The sequence below is a fragment of the Oryzias latipes genome, chromosome 1, assembly GCF_053564925.1.
Source record: "Oryzias latipes strain Hd-rR chromosome 1, Olatipes_Hd-rR_3.1".
Lineage (NCBI taxonomy): Eukaryota > Metazoa > Chordata > Actinopteri > Beloniformes > Adrianichthyidae > Oryzias > Oryzias latipes.
Genome location: NC_136237.1, coordinates 36,675,388 through 36,697,296, shown reverse-complemented (window position 1 = coordinate 36,697,296; position 21,909 = coordinate 36,675,388). Strand labels below are relative to the sequence as shown.

The following is a 21,909-nucleotide window of genomic DNA, read 5'->3' as shown; positions in this document are numbered from 1 at the left end:
CAGGGATGGGTGGTTCCAGAAGACTAAAACGAAAGTGGTACGGACAGATGATGCTGTAACTAAGGTGCTGATGTGATTCAATGCTGTGTGTTGGTTTCTCCTCTCCTGAGCGATAGCTGCTCTCAGACAGACTCCTCACAGAAACACATCTTTACTGCTTTCTGCACATCCGTCTCTGCAGATTCATTCTTAGTTTTATTTTCATCAGGCAGATATCAGTGCGTCTTCTGTGCGGTTTCTGCTGTGATGAATATCTGTGTGTGAAGTTGGGCTTTATTATTCTCGTGCAGCGTTTGGATCTTTGCTGGGTTGTCACAGAATCTGGTAGGAAGCTTGTGTCCCAGTTATTCCTCCTCTGTTGCTTTTAAATTGATGACTCTACAAACCTTTGAAAACTCTTGTGTCTCGCACACAGAGAAAGACTCTGCTGGCTCGTATAAATAAATACTAACAGGTGTTGGTTTTTCTCGCTGCAGCTTTATAGCTCTGTGGAGTTTGGCAGACGCTGGCAACTGGTGCATGAGAGAGTGGCTCCTAACCGTTTTTACTGGTAAGTACAGAACGTTGTACTCTGGTTCTTTATAAAGTTCTAGCACACATAATGTTACATCAGAAACATCAAAAGTTAAATGTTATCTATGTGTCAAATCGGCCTGATATTTTGGTGAAATAAACTTAGACAGACGGTCACACACGGCTGCAGTCTCTTCAAAGGATGAGAGAACTAGGGATGCCCGATCACATCTAAAGCTATAGTAAAAATAATTATCAGCATTTGAAAAATACACATTTTGCAGAAAAGTCAGACATAGTTAGGCTTTGATTAAGCAATACTGATGACTATCACCTGTAGAGAATTCAACCTGTGAGTATTTTTAAGATATTTTAAAGTCTCAGGGGCTACGTTCACACAGCAGGGCTTAATGTTAAATTTGTATTTTTTTGAAGAAATCCGAATTTTTTCAAGACAGTTCACATTTCCAAGTAAATCCAAACTTTTGTGATCTCCAGTGTGAATGTGAGACGACCCAAAACTGACCCGCATGCGCAGAAGAGTACTCAACGGTGAACGACGTCACTCGTTGTTTGCGGAGCCAACGTGAACAAGCTCAACAGTGGAGCTCTTTTTGCAATCTTACATTTATTTTCACGAAGGAGCAGCACAATTACAATCTTCTCATTTTAAGAAGGCAATGAAGTCGGGAGTATGTGTATGTGTTTGGGCCGCGCGCGCCGTACAGACAGGAGAAAAGCGCGTGCAGTGGTGGAGAATGGGGGGGGGGGGGGGGCAGTGTGGGCGCGCATTCATGTTGTGTGTTACGGAGGAAGGAGAACGGTAATAGAAGAAGGTTTCCCCCAGAATAAATGCTATTGATTCTTTATTAACCCGCTCTGGAGAATCCTGGAGAATCTAAGGGTCAGAACTGGGCGGAGGAGGAGAAGGATCCGCCTTGGGTCCCCCGCGCTTCTGATCACGGTCGGAAAAGGGAGAAAGAAAAAAAAGTCATCGCGGGAAAGGTTCAACACCACGCTCGGCCATTTAGCTGGAAATTTTTTCAAAAACCGCCGGTTGCGATAAGAGCCCTGGAGTTTGGCCTGCTGTCACCCCAAATATTAATCCAATCGGGGACATCGCTTCCCTTCCACTGACTGGTCTCAGCAGCATCGTCTGCCATGGTTGTTGTTTATGTTCTCGTTCCGGCCTACTTCAACGCAAAATGATGACGTTTTGTTGCGTGTCGATGACGTATGGTTCGGAATCAAGCCGCCTGGCCGGTCAGACGGCGGTCGCAATTGAAAAGATCGGATACGTTTCGGAATCAGGACGGCATACCCAAGTGGCCTGGGTCGCAATTGAAAAGATCGGATCTGTGTCGTTCAGACTGTCATGAAAAGATCGGAATTGGGTTGCATAGGGGCAAAAAAATCGGAATTGGGTCGGTTTAGCCTGCAGTGTGAACGTAGCCAGGGTGACTTGAGACATGAAACAGTTGGTAGCCATCCCAGTTATGTGTATGTAGATATCAGCAATCACATATCTAAAAGGCTAGAGAAAGCTGCCTAAAGTGACACTGGTATAAATCACAACTGCCTTAAAGTCTCACTCCAAATATCTTTTAAACAATTTTCTGTTTTAGGAAGTACCTGTGCAGCAAGCCCAACCCCACTTCCCGTCACCTGTCTGTTTACATGCTCTCCCGCAAGCTTACAGCCCCTCACACCCCCAACCTTACTGCTGCAACAAAAATGGCGAGCAATGTTGGAGTAATCCAGCCGTATAGTTTTGATCCAGAAGCCAGTTTAGACGAGGAAAACAAAAACGTACATGGATCTAGTCATCTACAAGTGAATGTGTCAGAATGGAGCAGAGCAGGGGGCTTATGGCCCCTCCAGTGGACTTTTTTTGTATCAAATATGGACTCTTTTAAACAACATTTTCTCATCTGCTCTTGATTCACAATAATTTGAACAAAGAAATACTCAGAAATGCAATTTTTAGCTTAATTAATTAACATTTGTCCTTTTATAATCAGAATATTATCACAAGAACATGTTCAATGGGTCTTTCAGAAAATAAGACAAAACAGTCACAGAGAATCAACCAGGATTTCTAGGACGATTCAAGTGATTTGATCAAAAAGGCGGTTAAAAAAAAAGAAAGCCTGCATTTTTAACGTTTAAGTTTGCATCATTACAGTGTTTACTGTATCATAAAATCAGTCCTAAACTTTTTTTCCCAAAATAATAATTATGTTACTTGACACAGTATTTCTCATGAAGTTACAACAAGCGCAGGTGGGAAAAGACTCTAATCCAGGATGAGAAGACGAGGCAGCCGCATGAAAGAAATAAACATTCATCACGTAAACTCATATATAAAATTGCAGCTGAGGACAAATATCGGGAAAAACCACAGTGTGAACAAAGACGCATCAGCGAAGATGTGGTGACAAACGAAGGTAACCCAGGTGAGCATGTAGTGAAATTGAGACAGCGGCGGCAGCAGCTAGCATGGCTGTAACAAGGCTCATATCTGAAGATGAAAAAACTGAACATCAAACACAAAGAAAATGAAGGCTGACCTCAGAAAGCGGCAAGATGTCCACACACCACTGTGCACAAACATGATGTGGTAGAGATGACGCTCAAATGCAAAGCATTTTAGAGGGTTTTCCAAGGATGAGAAGCCCCAGAAAAAGGAGGTTCAGTCTCTCCTGAAGGCAAAACTTTTACATCTGCTGGAGGTTCTTCTGTCATAAGAGAGAATCATTGAAAATATCTCAAACAACTTGCTAAACTGCTGCAATAACTGTGATCAAGAGAAAATGGCAGTTTCTTCTGAGCACACTTTTGACGTAGTTCATTTTTAGGTGATCATCACTAAAATAAGAATGCTAAAAGTAAAACGACTGACACCCATCTCTTGGGGCAAAGCTTTACAAACCAACGTATTCTCTCTTGGACCCAATTTCTTTCATTTGTATCCCAATCCTTGTTGGATTCCTTGTTGCTCATCCATCATTTTTTCTGTACCTGTGGAGTCTGAGCTTCTTCATTCTGTAACAAACTCAGCTCGGGACTCCCCGTCGGACAGTAACAAGCTCGCCCGCCGGACCTGTGGAGAGCCTGGGGGGGTCGATGCTGCGCTAGCTGTCATGCTTCTATTTTCAGACGCAGGAGGTGCCGCAACAGGCCAGTAATTAGGCTGCAGAGGGAGCGTTTGTCGTGTAAAGGAAGTCTTCGCTCATTTGAGAGTCAAACCTGAGCAGCGGCTGGTCACATGGTGCTGGAGCCATGTGACCAGCCGCTGCAGCTGCTCCACTCCCCACAGCTGTAATCAGCTTGAGAGGCTCTGCATTTGCATATGGCATTACAAATCTGGAGAAATACTCAGGGCTAAAGGTTTGTGATATTTGCCAAATTAACAGCTGTATGTTGTCCAGTTCTGGTAACCACTGGACAGTCAGGTCTGCACCCAAATAGAGATCCTCTCTATCAATGAAAACTGAAGATTCCGCGTGAAAAAAGAAACATAAATTGGAGAAGTCTCTGCACCAGGTTTTTTTAAAAAAAAAAAAAAAAGAAAATTATGAAATGCAAAGTAATGTCAAGGAGCTGAGCTGGTCACCACATCTGAGTTCCTCCATTCCTGGTGCTGCTCCAGAAATCCCCCTACTATTTCTTTTCTTTCTCCACCTCCCCGGTTAACTCTGTGCCTTTGCTGCCTCTGTTTCCCTCTTCTGATCGCATAGTCTTTTTAATGCATTTTTAATATCCTAATGATTATATGCTATTCCCCCTGCAGGCATCCCCTCAGTAGTAGATATAAAAAAATAATAAAAAAATCAATGGCTTTTCCTTTTCTAATGATGTGAGGAAACATCTCCGTCCATATTTCCAGGGAAAAAAGACCTTCAGGGCTTTTAAACTTTACAAAACCATCAGACTTTTCAGCTGGAATCGCTCAGGTCAAACTGCAGCTGCTGTTGGGGGCAGCTGCCCCATGGCAAGGGGCCGACAGTCATGCTCCATTTTTTTCCTCTCCGCCTTTTAGGTCGAAAATGGGTTTGGACAAAGAGCCGGGCTTAATTCACCTGGAAACCAGCATCTCCGAAGGACGTGAGTAATTGAATCCTGAATTCAGCGCTCCATTCTCTGCAGCCTTTGCACAACGTTGTGAACAGAACAGAGGGAAGGCTGTGGACAGTTCAGCTGAATGGTAATGTGCAGCGACGGTGGGAAGACGTGAGTCAGGGGACGGTGCACCGAAAAGTAATGCATACATTAGGATGCTGTTAAAAGCTGGGGGTTTAGCTCAGAGCTGCACTTGTAGATATGCCACTCATCCTCGGAATGACAATGAACGGCAGAATAATGCAGAGGGAAAAACCTTGTTTAACTCTGCTTTATCAGATATAAATCTTTAGGAAACACAGTAAATAATCTTGAATTAAAAAGGTACCCATACAAAGACAAGGCTGCTGAGTAGGATTTTTTTTTGGATGCAAGATTAGGACAGGTTTGTGGCTTTTTGTCTTTGTTTGCACCAGACTCTTAAGACTGTTTTGATAAGTCAGCATCAGCTGCACACAGAAGCCAACAACATATTCATATATATATCAGGACCAGATAGGTGAACATTAAAACAAAGTCTCCTTAAAAAGTTTGAAACTGGGATAAATAGAAAAAAACTGTTTTAAAGTGACTTTAAACTTAAATTTGGGGCTGCATGTTATTTTTAATAAATCAGTCAACCTATGAATTTTAAACATTGCCTGAAAACAGTCATAGAAGTTAGAAAAGGAGCAGAATTCACACACACTACTATTTATCTAAAGGTTTTTTTTGTTGTTGTTTTTTTGCTCATTGCATTTTTCAACAATATATTAGCCCATGTCATTTTAACTCTTTTTTTTAATCTAGAGAAAAAGGCAAGATAATTTATGGAAAGTCAAAATGAGTAAAATGCAAAAACAGGCTCGTTAGAAATAAGTAAACAATTCTTACCTCATTGGGAGATTTTCTTTAAATAAGCAAACAAATCGTCCAATGGGGAAAGAAACATGGTCTTATCAAGAATTCCTGTTTTAAGAAAAAAATTCTAGTCACTAAGGCATTTTTTCAAACTAAGATAATTTTACTATTAAAAAAAAACTTTCTTGATAAGATTTTTTTTTCTTTTTTTTTTGTAAGACAGAAAACAAGCTACAAAGGTCTTTTTACTCTCTTAAGATTAGGTTTTTGCAATGTGTGCTCCAAAGCCTGCTGTTGTGGATGATATCTAACCAGTTCTCCATGCTATAAGCTCCTTCAACATCAGAATCAGAATCAGAATCACCTTTATTGGCCAAGTACATTGCATGTACAAGGAATTTAGCTTTGGTGTCTTGTGCTCTCGTGCAAACCAAGCAAGGTATAAGAAGGTGTATGGGGTAAAGACAAAAAAACGATAAATAATTACAAAAAGTAATATGAAGATAGATATAAGGATAAATGAATATAACTAAATAAAAATGCAACAGTGGTGCCGGTGTGACAGTTCTCATTTTTGTGTTCCGTGCTCTGTGAGTGGTCAGAAGTTCAGGGTGAAGAAGCTGTCCTTGTGGCGAGTGGTTTAGGCACAGATTGTCCTAATACGCCGCCCTGAGGGGGGAAGGCTGAAAAGGTCGTGTCCGGAATGAGAGGGGTCTTCTGCAAGTCTGCCAGCCTGCTTCCTGACCCTGGACCAGTACAGGTCCTTAATGGAGGGAAGGCTGGAACCAATAATCCTCTCAGCAGATCTGATGATTCTCTGCAGTCTGTTCCTGTCATGTCTAGTTGCTGAACCAAACCAGACCGTGATGGATGTGGTCAGGACAGAGTGAAAAAGAAACAGCTGTAACATAAGGTTACAGCTATTTCTTTTTCGTCTGTAAAACCCTCACCAGGTACAGACCTTCTTCAGTGACAGAACTTTCTGTGTTGGTCCAATTCACCTGAAAAGAAAATCTGGAAACAGTTTTGGAGTTACAACAGCTGGAAAACTCCATGAAGAATAAACAAGAAAACGCACTGAAGCTGTTGTGTTGTCCACAAAGAATCATTGTATATTGTGGAGTTAAACCGCCCACAGACACTGGGTGTTTTGTCCACATGACAGACATTTATTTGTGGACAATAGGATGACCTACACAAATATCTACACAAATATCATTTTTTGTGGGCATTTTTTAAAAAGCCAACTTTCCTTGGGTTTTATGTAATCAAGAAAGGCCAGCCATACAATCAAATGCTGCAAGACGTTACTGTCACACAGCCAGCGCCCATCACTATTGATCCAGCTTTCATGGAAGAAGCCTACACTTATTTGGCAGAGGCTAACGCGTGAGGACAGCCTCTCCCCCAGCACCGTGATTGAAGGCAAAGAAAGCAATTGGCCTCTCTGGTGATCTGTCTTCCCCTCCACGCGGCTCCTCCCTTACTGGGACCAATTTAGTGACACGAGTAGTGCAGGAGGGCAAAAGGGGCCACTTGGCTGTGGGTGAAAACTGCCTATCCTCATTGGTTAATACCACCGCTGAAGCCTCAGCCTGATATGTGCGTGTCTTTGTGTGTTTGTGTGAGCAGAGGCGCTGTATGTCACTTGCAAGCTGCAGAACTGCACAGACTCCAACAAGGGCAAGCCATTCCCCGGATACATTGACCCCAATTCTCTGGTGGTGCAAGACGAGTATGTGTTTGTCCAGGTTAGTAATTGTCCAGTTTACTCAGTGACAAGTATTATAGCAGACAGAGGTGCATGTGTGTGTGAAAATCGTTTTCAAGAGCACCCTATTAATGAGCATTATCTAAGCACGGCTTAAAAGTCTTTGTGTTCTTTTAACTTAAAGGTGTCCACGCCAGGCAGACCAGTCTACTACGTATCAGCAAAGAGGGACGTCTTCACCCCCATGAAGCTGCCCAAGTACACACTGCCCAAGGTAAAAAATACATCATTAAATACGAGCAAAGAGGTGATCCTTTATTCTGTTACAGAATCTATCAGAATCTGGTTTTTGGGGCTGCAAAGTGTGAATGTTTTCTGCACCAGAACATATCTGCCTGTTTAGTTTGGCTGTTAAGTGAGACCTGATGATTTTAGTAAATATACAGTGTCAACTCATTATTCGCACTATTTGCATTCTAAAAATAACCTAAAACATGTAAAGTCCGTGAAGTAGGATGTTTTAAAGCTGTAAAGCCTTTCACTACACATGTACACACTTTTCTCAAACAGACATGAACAATTTCTTACTTTTCTTTCTTGTTTAAATTCTCAAAATTCAAATCTTCATAAAAAAACAAGTCTAGTATTATTAAAAAAAATGTAAAAAAACAGCAACATACATCTGCTTGTGATCAAATATTTGGCAAACTGACTGCATTCTGTACAGGAGATTGATTGACAAGGGTCTACAGTAGGCATGTCCAAAGTCTGGCTCATGGGCCAAATGCGGTCTGCATTCCAATTCCACCAGGCCACTGACTCTTTTCATAAAATCATATGTAGACCCCAGCATTGTCTAAAAACTTGTATGATTTCTAATTTGTGGTAAGCTAAATTATGTTTTAAGCAATTCTAAACTAGTGGCAACACTGTTGTCGTGTGACCCTTCAACGATGCTTTCTAGGTCATTTCTAAAACGTAAAATATAAATAAAAAAGAAAAGAAAAACAGTTTTTCAAGAGGAAATTATCTTTTTAGTAAATTATGCTGAAACAATTTCTTCCTAAAATGCCAAGAGACTGTGGCTGCTTTCAAGGACTTCAAATAGGAAGACTGAGTCCAACGATCTGACTGGGAATGAATGGTGCGGAAAATTGACAAATTACTGTAATTGTGGTAAAAACATACTTCTATGTATTTGTTTTCTATGTAAAGAAATATAAACTATTTCATTGCAATAAAATGCTCCATAAATAGTTAATTGAGGATGCAAAACACAGTTCATTGTAAAGAAGCTTACAAAATTGCACTGTAAAATAAATCACAAAACGGTAAGATCACAAAAGGTGAACTGCAATATAGAGAAAGAAGACTACTGCTATAATGTTAAATAATCCCATCAAATGTGGTTTTATTACCATATTCAAAATCGCATCATTTCTGTGCAGGATTTTGTTGCTGCCCCCACCAAATTAACCTCATTCGTGTCTATATTTCTTGTGGGAGAACATTTAGTGCCTCTGATGTCATAAGTACCTGGACTATGATAAACCCATCAGGTCACAAGAGAGATGAAGCAGCACTCAGCAGGGTTTGTTGTCTCCCTCTCACTGAATGAGAAGAAAACAAAACTATAATGTGCTATAATCTGCAACATTTAAGATGCCTGAGACGTGTGGTTTTTTTTTTCTTGTCTGTGCGAGACAGCAGGACTTTAAGACACTCCCAAAGGACACTTCCATCAGCTGCCAAGGGAGCATTTTGTTTTTCACTTTCTGAACAAAACTTAAAATAAGACTTGATTTGGAACATTGATGTAATAAAAGCTAGAGTTTTTCAACACAAAGAACAGAAAGTCAGAGTACTGTCCGCGGAAGTATAAGTCAGCAAAGTAGGAATATCAATGTTTTAAGGTAGGAAAAAAGCTCAATACCCACTTTATACACTTTTCTCAATCACACATCAACATTTTCTCTCTTGTTCCAAACCAAAAAATATAAACCTTCATAGAAAAATATGTGATCTGATTGTGATCTTATATTTATGTTTATTTAGCAAACTGAATCCATTCTGTACAGTGGACACAGCATGGAGGAGATTGATTGACAGTAGTCTACAACCAATCAGGACACAGAACACATTGCAGCAAAATGATAGAAGAAAAGCAAATGCACTGAAAAAATCTGTTTAAAAAAGATAGCAAAATGTGAACTGTAATAGTTAGGGACCGGTGTATTCACATTGTCAGCATAGATTAACGTGCAAACAAAGTTTGTTTAGAGAAATAAGTGAGCTGCATTTTGTTACTATCCTTGAAAAGGTTATGATTTGTGTTGATCTGGTCTGTAAACTCATATATTCAACAACCTCTGTGGTGTACAAGAGAAATAACTATACCTGGTTTTAACAGAACAGGAAATGGTTAAGGTTTAATCCAGATCCCTGACCTGTTATATGTACACAAGTTAAGACCCACTTTAGTTTCTCAATTTTTTGAGTGTCAATTTTTGAGTCTTTTAATCTATGCCTGGCTTTTTAATTATTCAGGGAAAAAATTTACAAAATCAGACGTAAGAGTTTATTTATTTATTTATTTATTTATTTGATTGATTTATTTATTCATTTATTCATTTATTCATTTATTTAGTTAGTTAGTTAGTTAGTTAGTTAGTTAGTTAGTTAGTTAGTTAGTTAGTTAGTTAGTTAGTTAGTTTAATCCGCTAGAGACCAACACTCTACAGGATTTACTGGGACAGAGGAAGAGTAAACAAACATTTGTTGATGGGAAATAAAATGCAGATTCTTAAATTGTTGATCACTAATGACAAAATGGTTTCCAGAGTGTGAGTCATTCAAAAGACTGCTTTGATTATTACATCCACAAGAAAAAAAAAAGCCAAAATAAAAAAAGATTAAACTTACTGGAGGGATATTAACAATGAATAATCATAAAGCTAAAAAAAATAGAAAGAATCTGCATTTTTCTTTACATTAATGGGAAAGGCAATGGCTTAACAGATATCAAACCTTTTATTTAAAATACTAAATAAGAACAAAAAATATACAAATATAACAGTAAACTTAGAATTATACCAGTAAAATAATAAATTAATAATCGAATTTTGATCAAATATAATCAAAAGACAAGAATTCTTTTAAAAAAAAGAAATTCCAGTGTTATAATTTGAGTCAAAATGAAAGGTATTGATGCTGGACTTGAACAAAGCACATTGTGGTCTAACATCAGGGAGATAGTAATAATGGTGTAAAGGTGTTTGGAATAAAAAAAAAAGACCCTTAGAGTAGTGGGATGTAGCCTCAATAACCTTTCAGTTTAGCTCCACTTCTCTGCTCATTCTCTTACTGTTATCTATGCATAAATCAACCTGAAGCAGGTCCCACTGCGTTTCAGGAATTGTTTTTGCTCTCTGCTCTGTCTGCACATGATCTAAGTTATCACGTCTCCAGTGTAAACATGTTTTATTCAATCAAGCTCCATGCACGGCAGTAATGCAGACTAGCTTAACAGAGTTACCGGCCCTGTCAGAGGTAGATGAAGCAGACAGTCCAACAGGGCGGCCCCTGCTGAATAATCTGTGCACATTAAGACTCAACGTACTGTTGGTGACTGGTGTTTCCTCTGAGTCAAAATACAGATGATGGGGCACTTCCGATGATTATGATTGAGCCCCGCAGGAGAGGAAGAACAATATGTAAAATACTTTATTGGAAAACCATGTCCTTGATTAAAGAGTTAATTAAAACCAAATTGGTTTATTTTTTACATTAGATCCTTTTTTTCCTAAATAAATGTTGAAATACCGATCATTTTTTCAGAACAGATTTCATTTCTGCTTATGACTCGGTAATGAACTTCACACCTATTTAAGTTTCCTTGAATTTCAGAAAATACATAAAAAATAAAGGTTCATCTGATTTTTTTTTTTTTTAACTCTCCCATCGTTCCTTAGACAGTAGATATTTTATACCGTCTTAGTTTGCATTCTCTAATATTCTCCAAATGGGTTTAATAAACTAAAGCAGGACCACCTTGATACCAGAGATAGAGGGGGATATTCTCGTTTGTTTAGATGGCCTCGCAGCTTAAGCCTTAGTCACAACCGCCCTTAAGGCCCAGTTTATACTTCAAAGCGATTTGTCATCACTAGGGTCGCACTGACTAAAAGCCATCGGAGCGGAATCGTCTTGATCAGTGTTTTTCAACCTTTTTTGAGCCACGGCACACTTTAACCCTGAAAAAAAATCCCGCGGCACACCAGCATCAAAAAAAAAAAAAGCAGAAATTCATGGTCTGTATTGATCGACAGCGCCCCCCCCCCCGCCCCCCCCGCAATCTCACGTGAATTTTTGTGATAATTGTGGCAGAAAAAGCAGGAAGTTGCGGCTGTTTTTTTCTAAGAGATGAACCACCAGCTAAAGCTCGTCTTTAGCTGGTATATTTGTTAGAACTGAGCGACTTTATCAGCAGAATTAAGAACAAGGAAGTGAAGACTTTAAGCACTTCTGATTGGTCAGACTGATGACATGTGATTAAGCCTTCAAGAATGATTGGCGGAGACAGTTTAAGGGGCGGGACTTGTCCTTACACAGTTGTAGCTGCAGCTAAATCGCGGTACTGTGATTTTTATCAAAATGTCTTTAATAGAATTAAATAAACACAAAGAAAAAGTAATTTTAAGATCTTTTATATTCCTAACTACTCAGTGTTTTATCAGGGCCTGTTTGGATGAACAAAGAGCTGATTTCCTGGAGATGGAAAATGTTTTTAGATCAGTTAATGAGGGCAATTTCTCCACGGCGCACTTGACCATCTCCCACGGCACACTAGTGTGCCGCGGCACACTGGTTGAAGAACACTGGTCTTGATCACTGGGAAATGTAACACCTGCTGATGACATTATCTACGACGGGTGAAAATCACGTAATTTAGCATACATTTTTTTTTTGATCGATTAGAGGATGCAATGCCACTGCTGATTGATGAAAACTTAATTGAAGAATTTAGGAAATACCTAGCTTCACATACAGATGCAGAGAGAGCGGACAGGTAGATCGAAACTAGAGCAAGATACTGGAATGACATAGCTTATATCTCATATCTTGCAGGACTAGTAATGCAAGTAGCCATGTTTTTTTATTTCATTTTTTGGTTCTAATTTTTGTAACAGTACTGTAACAGTAAAACCTGTCCAACACAAGAGGCCTTCAGCTCGAATCTGAAGAATGGACTGCACAGTGAAGCCCTAGAGCAAAATGTTTATCCCTATTTTTTTCTATGGGCATTCTGCACAGGCCTTAGAAAACATGTACTGTAAATACATCATACAAGAGTCAAGTAGGTGAGATGCAGGCTCATAGTACAGTTTTTTTTTTTTTTACAATGCGAAAGGGGCCCATTAGTGCTGTTAAAGTGATAAGTTTGTGCTCCTTGTGTGCAGCCTAACTGTTAGAGTTTAGGAGGTTTTACAATCAGAGCGTAGATGGTCTGAACATCCAACGGGTCTTCTACAGGCATTTGCCTATCACCTGCACACCCCGTGTGTGCAGCATTCATGTGCGGTCAGTACGGAGGTAGTACTCGCACCTTATTAATTAAAGTGAAGGATAAAGACACCGTGTGACAACATTCGTACACTTACATCATTCTTGCAAATCCTTCATGAGATTCTTACCACGTGTACAGCAATGGCAGTTCCATTTTTATAACATCCCGCGTTTTAAAACATTGAACACTCAGTTAGACACAGCCAAAGTAAACTGCTTTGACTAAAGTAAAAACCTATAGTATGCTGACTTCATGGTGAAATTATGTTCTCGATTTGATCCAAAATCAGAAGATCCTAAATCTCAATGTAGCTCCAGTGAAATCTCCTTCTCCTTTAGGAATTGCATGTGATCAGCACGGATGATAACCGCGTAGTTGCCGCCGTGCAGGAGTGGAACCAGAACGAAACCTACAACCTCTACGTGTCTGACACATCGGGGGTCTACTACACGCTTGCCCTGGAGAACGTTGTCAGCAGCATGGGTCTCGAGGGAAATGTGATGGTGGATCTCTATGAGGTAAAACAAAAGGATGACAGGATGTTGGAGCAGCAGATGCTGCAGTTTAGCAGTTGAAGGTTTTATTTTTGCCAATATTGTTTCTTTAAGATGCTGGGTGTACTTTGGGTGCAAGTTTAATGTAAACTGATCAATATTTTAGAGCCAAACAACACAGAAGATGATATGTGCTTTTATTAAGCAAGAAACCTTGCTTCTGAGAGTCCATAATACAAATGGGAGAAGCATCCAAATTGCTGTGAAAGGGAAATAGATTCTCTCTTAGATTTATATCTAGAGAAATCATTTTAGAAGGGATGTGTCTTATGATCATTCTTAAAAGCATGTGAGCATCAAATGTCATCTAAAACCAAAGATAGGTTGGCGAAGATGCAGCTCATGTCTTGCAAATCCATAGCCCTGATTGAGGTCGTCACCCGAGACATAGGATATGCTAAATCTCTCCTCCAAGCGGGATTGAAGTATCTGTCAATTACTAAAGTGAAGTTTCATTGCCTGATGCAATTGTCACTGACTCAATTGAGTATCCCTGTGCCACCCTGCAGGCCTCAGCAAGGAGTCAGATTCATTTAAGACACTCATTGATTACTCACAAGTCTCCAGACAGTCAATCATTTTCCACTCAGTGACTGTGGCTGTTTGGTTTTGTTGGGAATACAGAATAGGTCTGTGAACTGCCCTGAGGTGTGTGACTGAGGTGTGTTATGTGGTTTGCACTGGACTGCATTTATTCTTTACAAAATGAATAGAGAGCAGTATACTTTTCAGCTCAACCTTGGTTGCTGTGAATGCTTTCTTTGCATAATTTCCTAGGTAGCAGGAATAAAAGGGATGTTCCTGGCCAACAAAAAGATGGATAACCAGGTGAAGACGCACATCACTTACAACAGAGGCCGAGATTGGAGGTTACTGCAGGCGCCGAGCAGAGACCTGCGGGGCAACAGCATCCACTGTGTGCTGGTGAGTTTCCTGTGTGTGCGCCTCCATCAAAGAAAAGCTTGACAGCAGTTGACTGATCCCAGCCGCAATGAGAGGCCCGGCTGTGAAAGAGCACTGGCCGTCAAAGCTGAGCGCTTCAAGACTGCTGAGCTGAAAGGTCAGCCGTCCCGACTCAGCCCGATGAGTTGACCTCCCATTTAAGAAACTCAGAGAGAAGGAGGTGTCAGGCGGCAACCAGACGCTTCCTTTTCATCTGTCTTTCTTACCGAGATCCTCTGGAAGTTTGGTCTTTTCACTGCTCACTCAATGGCAAAGTTCACACATTTCAAGTAGACTATCAAAATGTTTCCTAACGTGACTGTATGTCCACAAGTATTCATTTTTAGAAAATAAGACTAAATAAAACAATTATGGATTCTGTAGCCTCCCTCGGATTCCTCTCATATTATGCAGTCATTTGTCAGGAAATGTCAGAGTTTTAATAAACCTCCAAACAGCTCGTCACAACATGGCCGGCACTGCTGGCATTTTGCTGGGTCGTAATGAGAATTGTGCTGGTAAAGGTTAACCCAATCAAAATTAATGGTGAGGCCAGCCAATGGGGGATGGTGTTTGTGATAAAACTCCTGACTCGGGAGGGTTGTAGATCCGAATCGATGCAACAGCCGCTTTGTTCACCAGCTCGCCCTTTGAAGTTTCTGATAAATGAGTTCCTGATTTCTTCCTCTGCAGCCGTACTGTTCGTTACATCTCCATCTGCACGTGTCCACCAATCCCTACACTTCTGGAAACATTGCCAGCAGGGAGTCTGCGCCAGGGATCATCGTGGCATCAGGTGGGCATGATGGAATTTGTTCATAATAAGGTGTTTGCTCTTTTCCTCAACAGAGTTTGTGTAAATCAGTGGAATCATCTATTTTGTTGTAAAATTAGGAAAGTTATTTACCATATATGTGATGCACTACTTCTCATGCAATGTTCACACTGGACTTGGCAACGTGCAACGACTTCCAATGAGAGGTCTATGTAAATGCACACATATGAGCATTTTAGGGTTCCGTGTACAAAACTCTAACGTTCAGGCATCACTACACAATTTTTTAAATCTGTTTTTGTGGCTACTGAACATGTGTTGAAAGTTAAACCAGTTGAACTTTAACGAATCTGGGACATGACTTGATATGTTGGTAGCGTTTCATTGGCATGGAAATACCAACCATTTGAAACTCAATCATGGAGGACAAATTAATAACTGCGATTTGTGCACAGCCAGATTTACATGACACCAAGTCTTTCATATATCAAAATATATCTTTGAAAGAAAAAGCCCAGAGCAAGTTTTGCAAGATTTGCACTGCCATGACGTTTCACACCGAACCTCTTCCAACTGTGAGTACCGGTACATGTCCTAGTATCAGCAGTCTAGTGTGAAGACCATTCCAGGACCCACATTCATCACGTTTTTGAACACGCATCGGAAAGAAAGACACACATCACCAGAATGTACGTAGCTTTAGATTGGCTTTTCTTTGGTTTCTTGATGTGATGGTTCCAGGGGACAGTCAGAGCCAGAGATCAGTCTCTGGAATTTAAAAAGTGAGTGACGAAGTGACGAAGAAGATGAATCTAGATGAAGCCTATTGGTGAATGAATGGATAAAAATACATAAGTGAAGGGTAGGAATGCGAGTAGGGAGAGGACAATATGGAACGGATGGAATGAGGAAAGAGTAAAACAAGCAAAGGATGTATGAGGGCTGAGAAAAATGCATATTTGTCTCCTCACTTGAGCAATAACAAATTGCAAGAAGATGGGTTGGGTGGATATGAAGAAGTAGGATAAGGGTCTAAATAAAGGTCAGCCCAACAGGTAACCACTAGGTTGCTTGGAAATTACTCCCCATTCCATCCAATAGAATTGGACATTGCTTCCACCTCATCATTTGTACAAACAGGTGTTTTGTCTTTGTACAGATGAGTTAAACAGCTATCCTCATCACCAACATCACATAACGGATAAGGATTTAGCTCTCAGCATAACAGGTCCCTAAGAACAAAGCAAAAGCTCCCATTTACTTGAAGAGAAGAGAGTGGTGGAGGAACATGACATCAATGGCCCTTGGGGTGGATTCACACTTCAGTGATATTTACTGCCGCTTGAAGCAGCGCTGTCAATAACTCATCAGCCCAGGTGTCTGATGGAGGCTGATCAACATGGGAAGCGTGAGTGTCTGGACTTTTGAGAAACTCTGAATTAAGCAGCTTCTGGTGATGTGGGAACAATCGACTGCTGTGGTTTGATCTCAGGTACAAAAAAATCACACACACTCACGGACATCATTATCAAAACCTTACTGATAGCATCTGAAGTAAAGGCGACTAAGGAGAACAACATTACCGGCTGCAGGCAACCCTTGTCATTAAATTGCAGTCTGTTCATTTTAAATGTTCATTAAAATTTAATTTGTGGCTGTTGGGCAGAAAAAATCCTTTCATCGCAGTTACTGATTGTTTGCACCAGAAAAAAGAAAAGAAAGGGGCTTTGCATAATGTAACTCCTAACTTGTTACGCCTGTTTTCTGTGGGTTTCCTTTCATAGTCCTCAGATGTCAACAAGCGTTCATGTTTTCAGAGGTAGGGTTTGAGTGGAGTTGTTTCTCCTGGAGGGTTTACACTCGAGGACGACCTGAAAAACTGCCACCTGCCACCAATTACAGGCTGAATTCAGGCAATTACAGGTGTTTGCACTGCATCAGGAGAGCTTGTCTTAATTAGTCAGAGCTGCTGAAAGACGAATGCAGTAATCTGGATTTATTGGTTAATTTACGAGTATGGGCAAATGTCACATTGCACAGTGGATCTGTTGGATCACTGTAATTACAGCTCTGTAATTGCTGCTGCAGGCTGGAGTCTCCTGCTGCAGCTCCCCTGCTGTTCTTAATTCCCTGTAAAAGTTTGGACGCATTTGACCCAAAACCCATTTAATTTTCTGCGTCTGCATCTTTTCTTCCTGAACCCTCGCACTTGTTTGTCCTCTCCTGTTATGTAACCTTCCACTTCGCTTGCAGGCTCCATTGGCTCAGAGCTGACCACGACCAACGGCAGTGTGTTCATCACCTCCGATGCAGGAAACACATGGAGACAGGTGAGCGCTCCCTTAATCGCTGCAATGTCAGGCTGCCGTAGATGAGCTGAATTTGCAAAGCTTCGCAATTCTAATTGGTTTGTTGAAGACAGGTCAAAGTATGAACTACGTTGACATCTTTTTAAACCTATATTTTCCATTCCTTTTTTGAAACATAGTTTTGTTTTTTGTTTTTTTAAACTTGTATGGGCAGAATTCAATCTTGACTCTGTGGAAAACATTTCTCTTGACATCGCCTGAATGACATTTGAGTGCCAGTGTCACAAGAGGCACTTTCACGTTAGCCATTTTTCTTTCAGCTGTCAAATGACCAGAAACTCAGCATTTTCTTAATGCTGTCTCCACACAGCAAATGGAATGGTAAAAAAAATTCTGCTTTTCTAACTTAAACTAAGCAAAGATTAATTTACCATTACTCTTTTAGGATAACATTAATAAATCAAGCATCTTACATTATTTGGTATTTATGTGCTGCAGTGATTTCATTCACACATGATAAATAAAGGTGGAAAAAAAGCATTTTTTCCAGTTTTAAGAACCTTTTACCTTACAAGAACCTGGGGAATATTTAGAGACCCAGCCTGGCATCCATTTTTACCAAAAAATCAACCAAATAAAGCTTTATATATAAGCCCCTATTCTACAGTGACTGCTTGACCAGAGTGCTTTTCATAAAATAAAAAATAAAATAAAAATTAAAACAGGACAAATCAAATCAAAAGAAAAAAAGTCCAGAAGTGGCACAGCCTGTTTGGGGCTTGTGAAGTTTTGAACTGCTTTTTTCAAGGTCACTCTGACTTATGAATAGGTCAAAAACCAAACTTTTTTAATTTGTCAGATTTCATTTTATCACGTTCTGCTTTCAAATTAATTACCACCACTTCATGGTGTAAAGTAAGGATACCAGCAGAGATTGCACTCTGAATTGATGTGATTGTCTTTCTTGTGTAGCGTTGGGTGTGCATTGTCAATTCAGGACTGGAGTGAACATTTTTGCTGCATGTGTTTTGCATTCTAGTCCTCACATCTCTCATGTACTTTACAAGAGAATAATTTTCTTGCTGAAGAGCAAACAAGTTCATGCGGTTATCCTTCAGCAGACTGGGAATTTGATTCTCTTCAGGATGCTGTTGTTTAGGGCTTTGTCCTACCACAAGTTTTTCAGGAAGTGACAACACGTTAAGTTTGCATCCTGGGAGAGTACAGATAAATGTCTCCACTGTAAGCAAATCTCCTCAAGATGCATGCTCCTTACATCTGGATTTTGGTGTGCTTGATGGTTTTGTTGCTGCCCACACACCTGTTCGTGTAGATAGCACATGTGTCAAATTTGTAATTATTATTGGCCCATGAAATCATATCAAATGTGCATTAGAGCTGGCCCGCGCTATATACTGTGCAGCTAATCCCACAAATCCCACAATCCTTTGCTAGTATGTTAGTCCGCAGACCAAACCGGCAAGTGCTCATTTTTTCTGAGTCATTGACAGCCATGCTCCAGTCGCATGGGACAAATTAATTTCACCATCCACAAAAATGGCCAAACAAAAGATGTACAACAGGAGCTTTCAAGACAGGTGGGAGGCAGATTTTCTGTTCACGAATATAAAGGACAGACCTGTTTGTCTTGTGTGCGGAGCCAACGTGGCTGTAACGAAAGAATGTAACATAAGAAGTCACCCTATGAAAAGGTTAAACATACATATCAGTTGCAGTTAATCTTTCAATAAATATTGAGTTTGGACGGTGAGTTTACTTCATTGGTTAATTTTGGCCCACTGTTAATTTTAGTTTGACATCCCTGTTCTAATGTATCAAGAAAAAGTTTCAAATCATAAGACCAGGCTCACAGTGACCACTACCAGTTCATGTTGGAAGAGGCTGATGCTGGGTGAGACATTCTTGTTTGTTGACATTTTCTCCAACATAAATCATATTTCAAAACAAGGCTGCACTTAATAATGTAATCATATAAACCCTGATTTGATTTAAAACCATTTCTTTTTATTCGGGGCCATTTTGTTTACTTTGCGCAAACAAATAAAAAAGGACCAAGTTGACTTCTTATGGCAGAAACTCAGCCAAGCATCCAAAGAAAATGTCCAAATGACTAGGACAGAACAGTGCTTCGAGTGATTACTTTTTGTGTTTAACTCTCATTCAAAAGTCCAGTTACTGTCAGGTTTAAAATATTTGTTTCCTAAAGTTTGTGAGGCTCTAAAAACTGAAAGTTTCTTTTAAACTTCTTTCCCAGGTTTTCCTGATTTCTTTGCCTTTCTTAAGTTGATTGTTTTACTCAGATTTAGACAATGCAGAAATATTCTAGAAAATCTGGCAAAACACTCACTGGGACTCTCCCAAACTCTGACGTTTTTGATTACTTGACAAGAGTTATGCAGGTAGCATGCTAATGTGTCTTTTGGAGGATTCTATTCTTTGTGTTAGCATTCTGTGGTTTAGTTGAGTTTTTAAGTAGTTTTTGATAATGTTATGAGTTGACCTTTGTAAGTCACACCAGTTTCAGGATCCACAGCTGATTTCATTTAGGATAATTGACCTCAGTCTATTTATGTATCTGACATTTTTTTTATTTTATTTTTTTATTGTCAGGTCACCTATTCTGCTTTGTCACCCTCTTATGTTTCTCCATGCGTTGTGTCCAGTTTAAGTTTATGTATTAAAAGTGTGAGTTTCTGCCACCAAGCCTCGTCTTGTACATTTTGGGCCATACACCTCCAGCTCCTGACATTATTGCCCTTTTGTCAAAGAAGGATTTCACTTTTCTCAAAATTGATCCAAAAAACATGTAATTTTACTGATTTAACAAGCTAACATTGTCGAAGACATAAACATTTAATTGGATATTGCATAAAATTCAATACCAACAGTTTGCTGGTATTGTTAAAAAGTTTGCAACAACTTTGACTGTGATCAAAGCCTAAAACTAAAAAAAAGACTTTTAATCTTTAAAAAAAAGTATTTATGGAACTTTCCGAGATTACCACTTATGTGCACAAAGACTGTCCCTTCTAAAAATGTATCTTCTGAAGTATCTTTACATAATATTATTGATGTAAACCAAACTGTCTAATATTTAAGTATGATACTGTTTAGTGATAACCCTAGGGTTTTGGCATCAAGTCATTAGGTGGAGATGGATGGAATTCCTGTTTTTTTAGATGCTGGTAAAACGACAATAGTGTCCAAGATCCCAAGAAAACATCCTTGCCAAATTGTTTGCTCCCATCAAAAACTATGTACTTTGGAGGTATTTTGTAATTATCCGCCTTTCTGCGAGAGCAAAAATACCTCTTATCACCCTGATGATGACAGACAGAACAGAAGATTTGCTTGTTACACGATGAAACTATCTTCATTGATAATATTAATTTTTAGACCAGAAGAACAAACTAGGTCACAACAATTTGCTTCTACAGTTTCTGAATTCAGATGAACAGAAAAAAAGCCATTTACTTGCTGGTGGGCTTTGAGAGCAGGCAGAAAACAGGTCAGATTCCAGGCAGACAGGTCAGAAAACAGGTCAGGATTAGCTGAAGGCTGGAAGGTCACTCTGAACCACGGGCGACAATCTGGCACCAGTTTTGGGGAAGAGAGTTGATTATAAAGCAGAAAGAGAAATGAATGACACTGATGACCTGCAGCTGCAGAGCAGGGATGAGGCAGACTGAAAGACAGGGAGCAGGACACTGATGGACCATAATATTCTTATGCTTAGCTATTTGACAGATAGAGCTTTCCAGCTTTAATGCATCGTGCTCGTTCTGCTTTTACAACGATGTTATTTCATACAGAGTTTGTGTAGCTCACATTTAAACCAACCCAACTGTGGGAGAAAGCCTATATTTCAGACCTCACCTAAATGTACTGGCAGAAATTCCATTGCAATCTTTTGAATTGTCTCTCAAACATGTCACAACACATCTACGTGAAAAGCTGGCAGTTTACTCCAAGTTAAAGACCCTACATAAAATAATACCCACTTTATATTATGGAATATTCAGCATTCCACCCATGGCATAAAAGCTCCTGGGATAGCTGTGACTTTAACCTTTTTAGAGTCTGTTAATGTTTTCAACATTTCTGCACTGAGAAAGTCAGACTGATAGTTTCTTTCCATTCACTCACAGCTTAGTGAAGTATTGCAAATACCCTGATAAATCCTGTCTTTAGTTTGTCACCACACTCTTGGCTCAATGAGATGCCTCCCTAACAGACTTTACTTTACTTTAATCCAACTAGTTATAAGTCTGATTTTTGTTTACAGTTTTTAGTTTTTGAAAACAGGTTTTGAGTAACTAGAGTCAGAAAAAAAGGAAAACTATTTCCTAAGTAAATCCACATTTTAATCAATTTTCAACACAGCCATATGTCTATCCAAAAGGTTCAGCAGATTTCTATTTTACATACCAAAATGTTCAGTTTTGCAGCAAAATAAAATTAGGGTAAAACCATTGAAGTGTCTTTTTTTTTTAACTTGTCCTGTCCAACAGCTGGGCAGGCAGATGAGGACTGAGGGCCTCTTGTGTTGGACATAT

General features: G+C 39.7%; 1 protein-coding gene across 4 annotated transcripts in view; it reads left to right on the top strand.

The window, feature by feature from the left end:
* Positions 1–21,909, top strand: part of sorcs1 (sortilin-related VPS10 domain containing receptor 1) — a 212,376-nt gene that overhangs the window by 110,002 nt on the left and 80,465 nt on the right. For all 4 annotated transcript variants that reach the window (XR_013655855.1, XR_002292451.3, XR_013655856.1 and 1 more), the window contains exons 5-12: positions 477–550; positions 4,556–4,620; positions 7,108–7,226; positions 7,371–7,460; positions 13,091–13,270; positions 14,084–14,230; positions 14,942–15,044; positions 17,277–17,353. Coding sequence is in view for 1 of the 4 variants with exons in the window: in XM_011488553.4 (XP_011486855.2) it covers positions 477–550; positions 4,556–4,620; positions 7,108–7,226; positions 7,371–7,460; positions 13,091–13,270; positions 14,084–14,230; positions 14,942–15,044; positions 17,277–17,353 (855 nt within the window). In the remaining 3 variants the exon portion in view is untranslated. The remainder of the gene's footprint in view (positions 1–476; positions 551–4,555; positions 4,621–7,107; positions 7,227–7,370; positions 7,461–13,090; positions 13,271–14,083; positions 14,231–14,941; positions 15,045–17,276; positions 17,354–21,909) is intronic.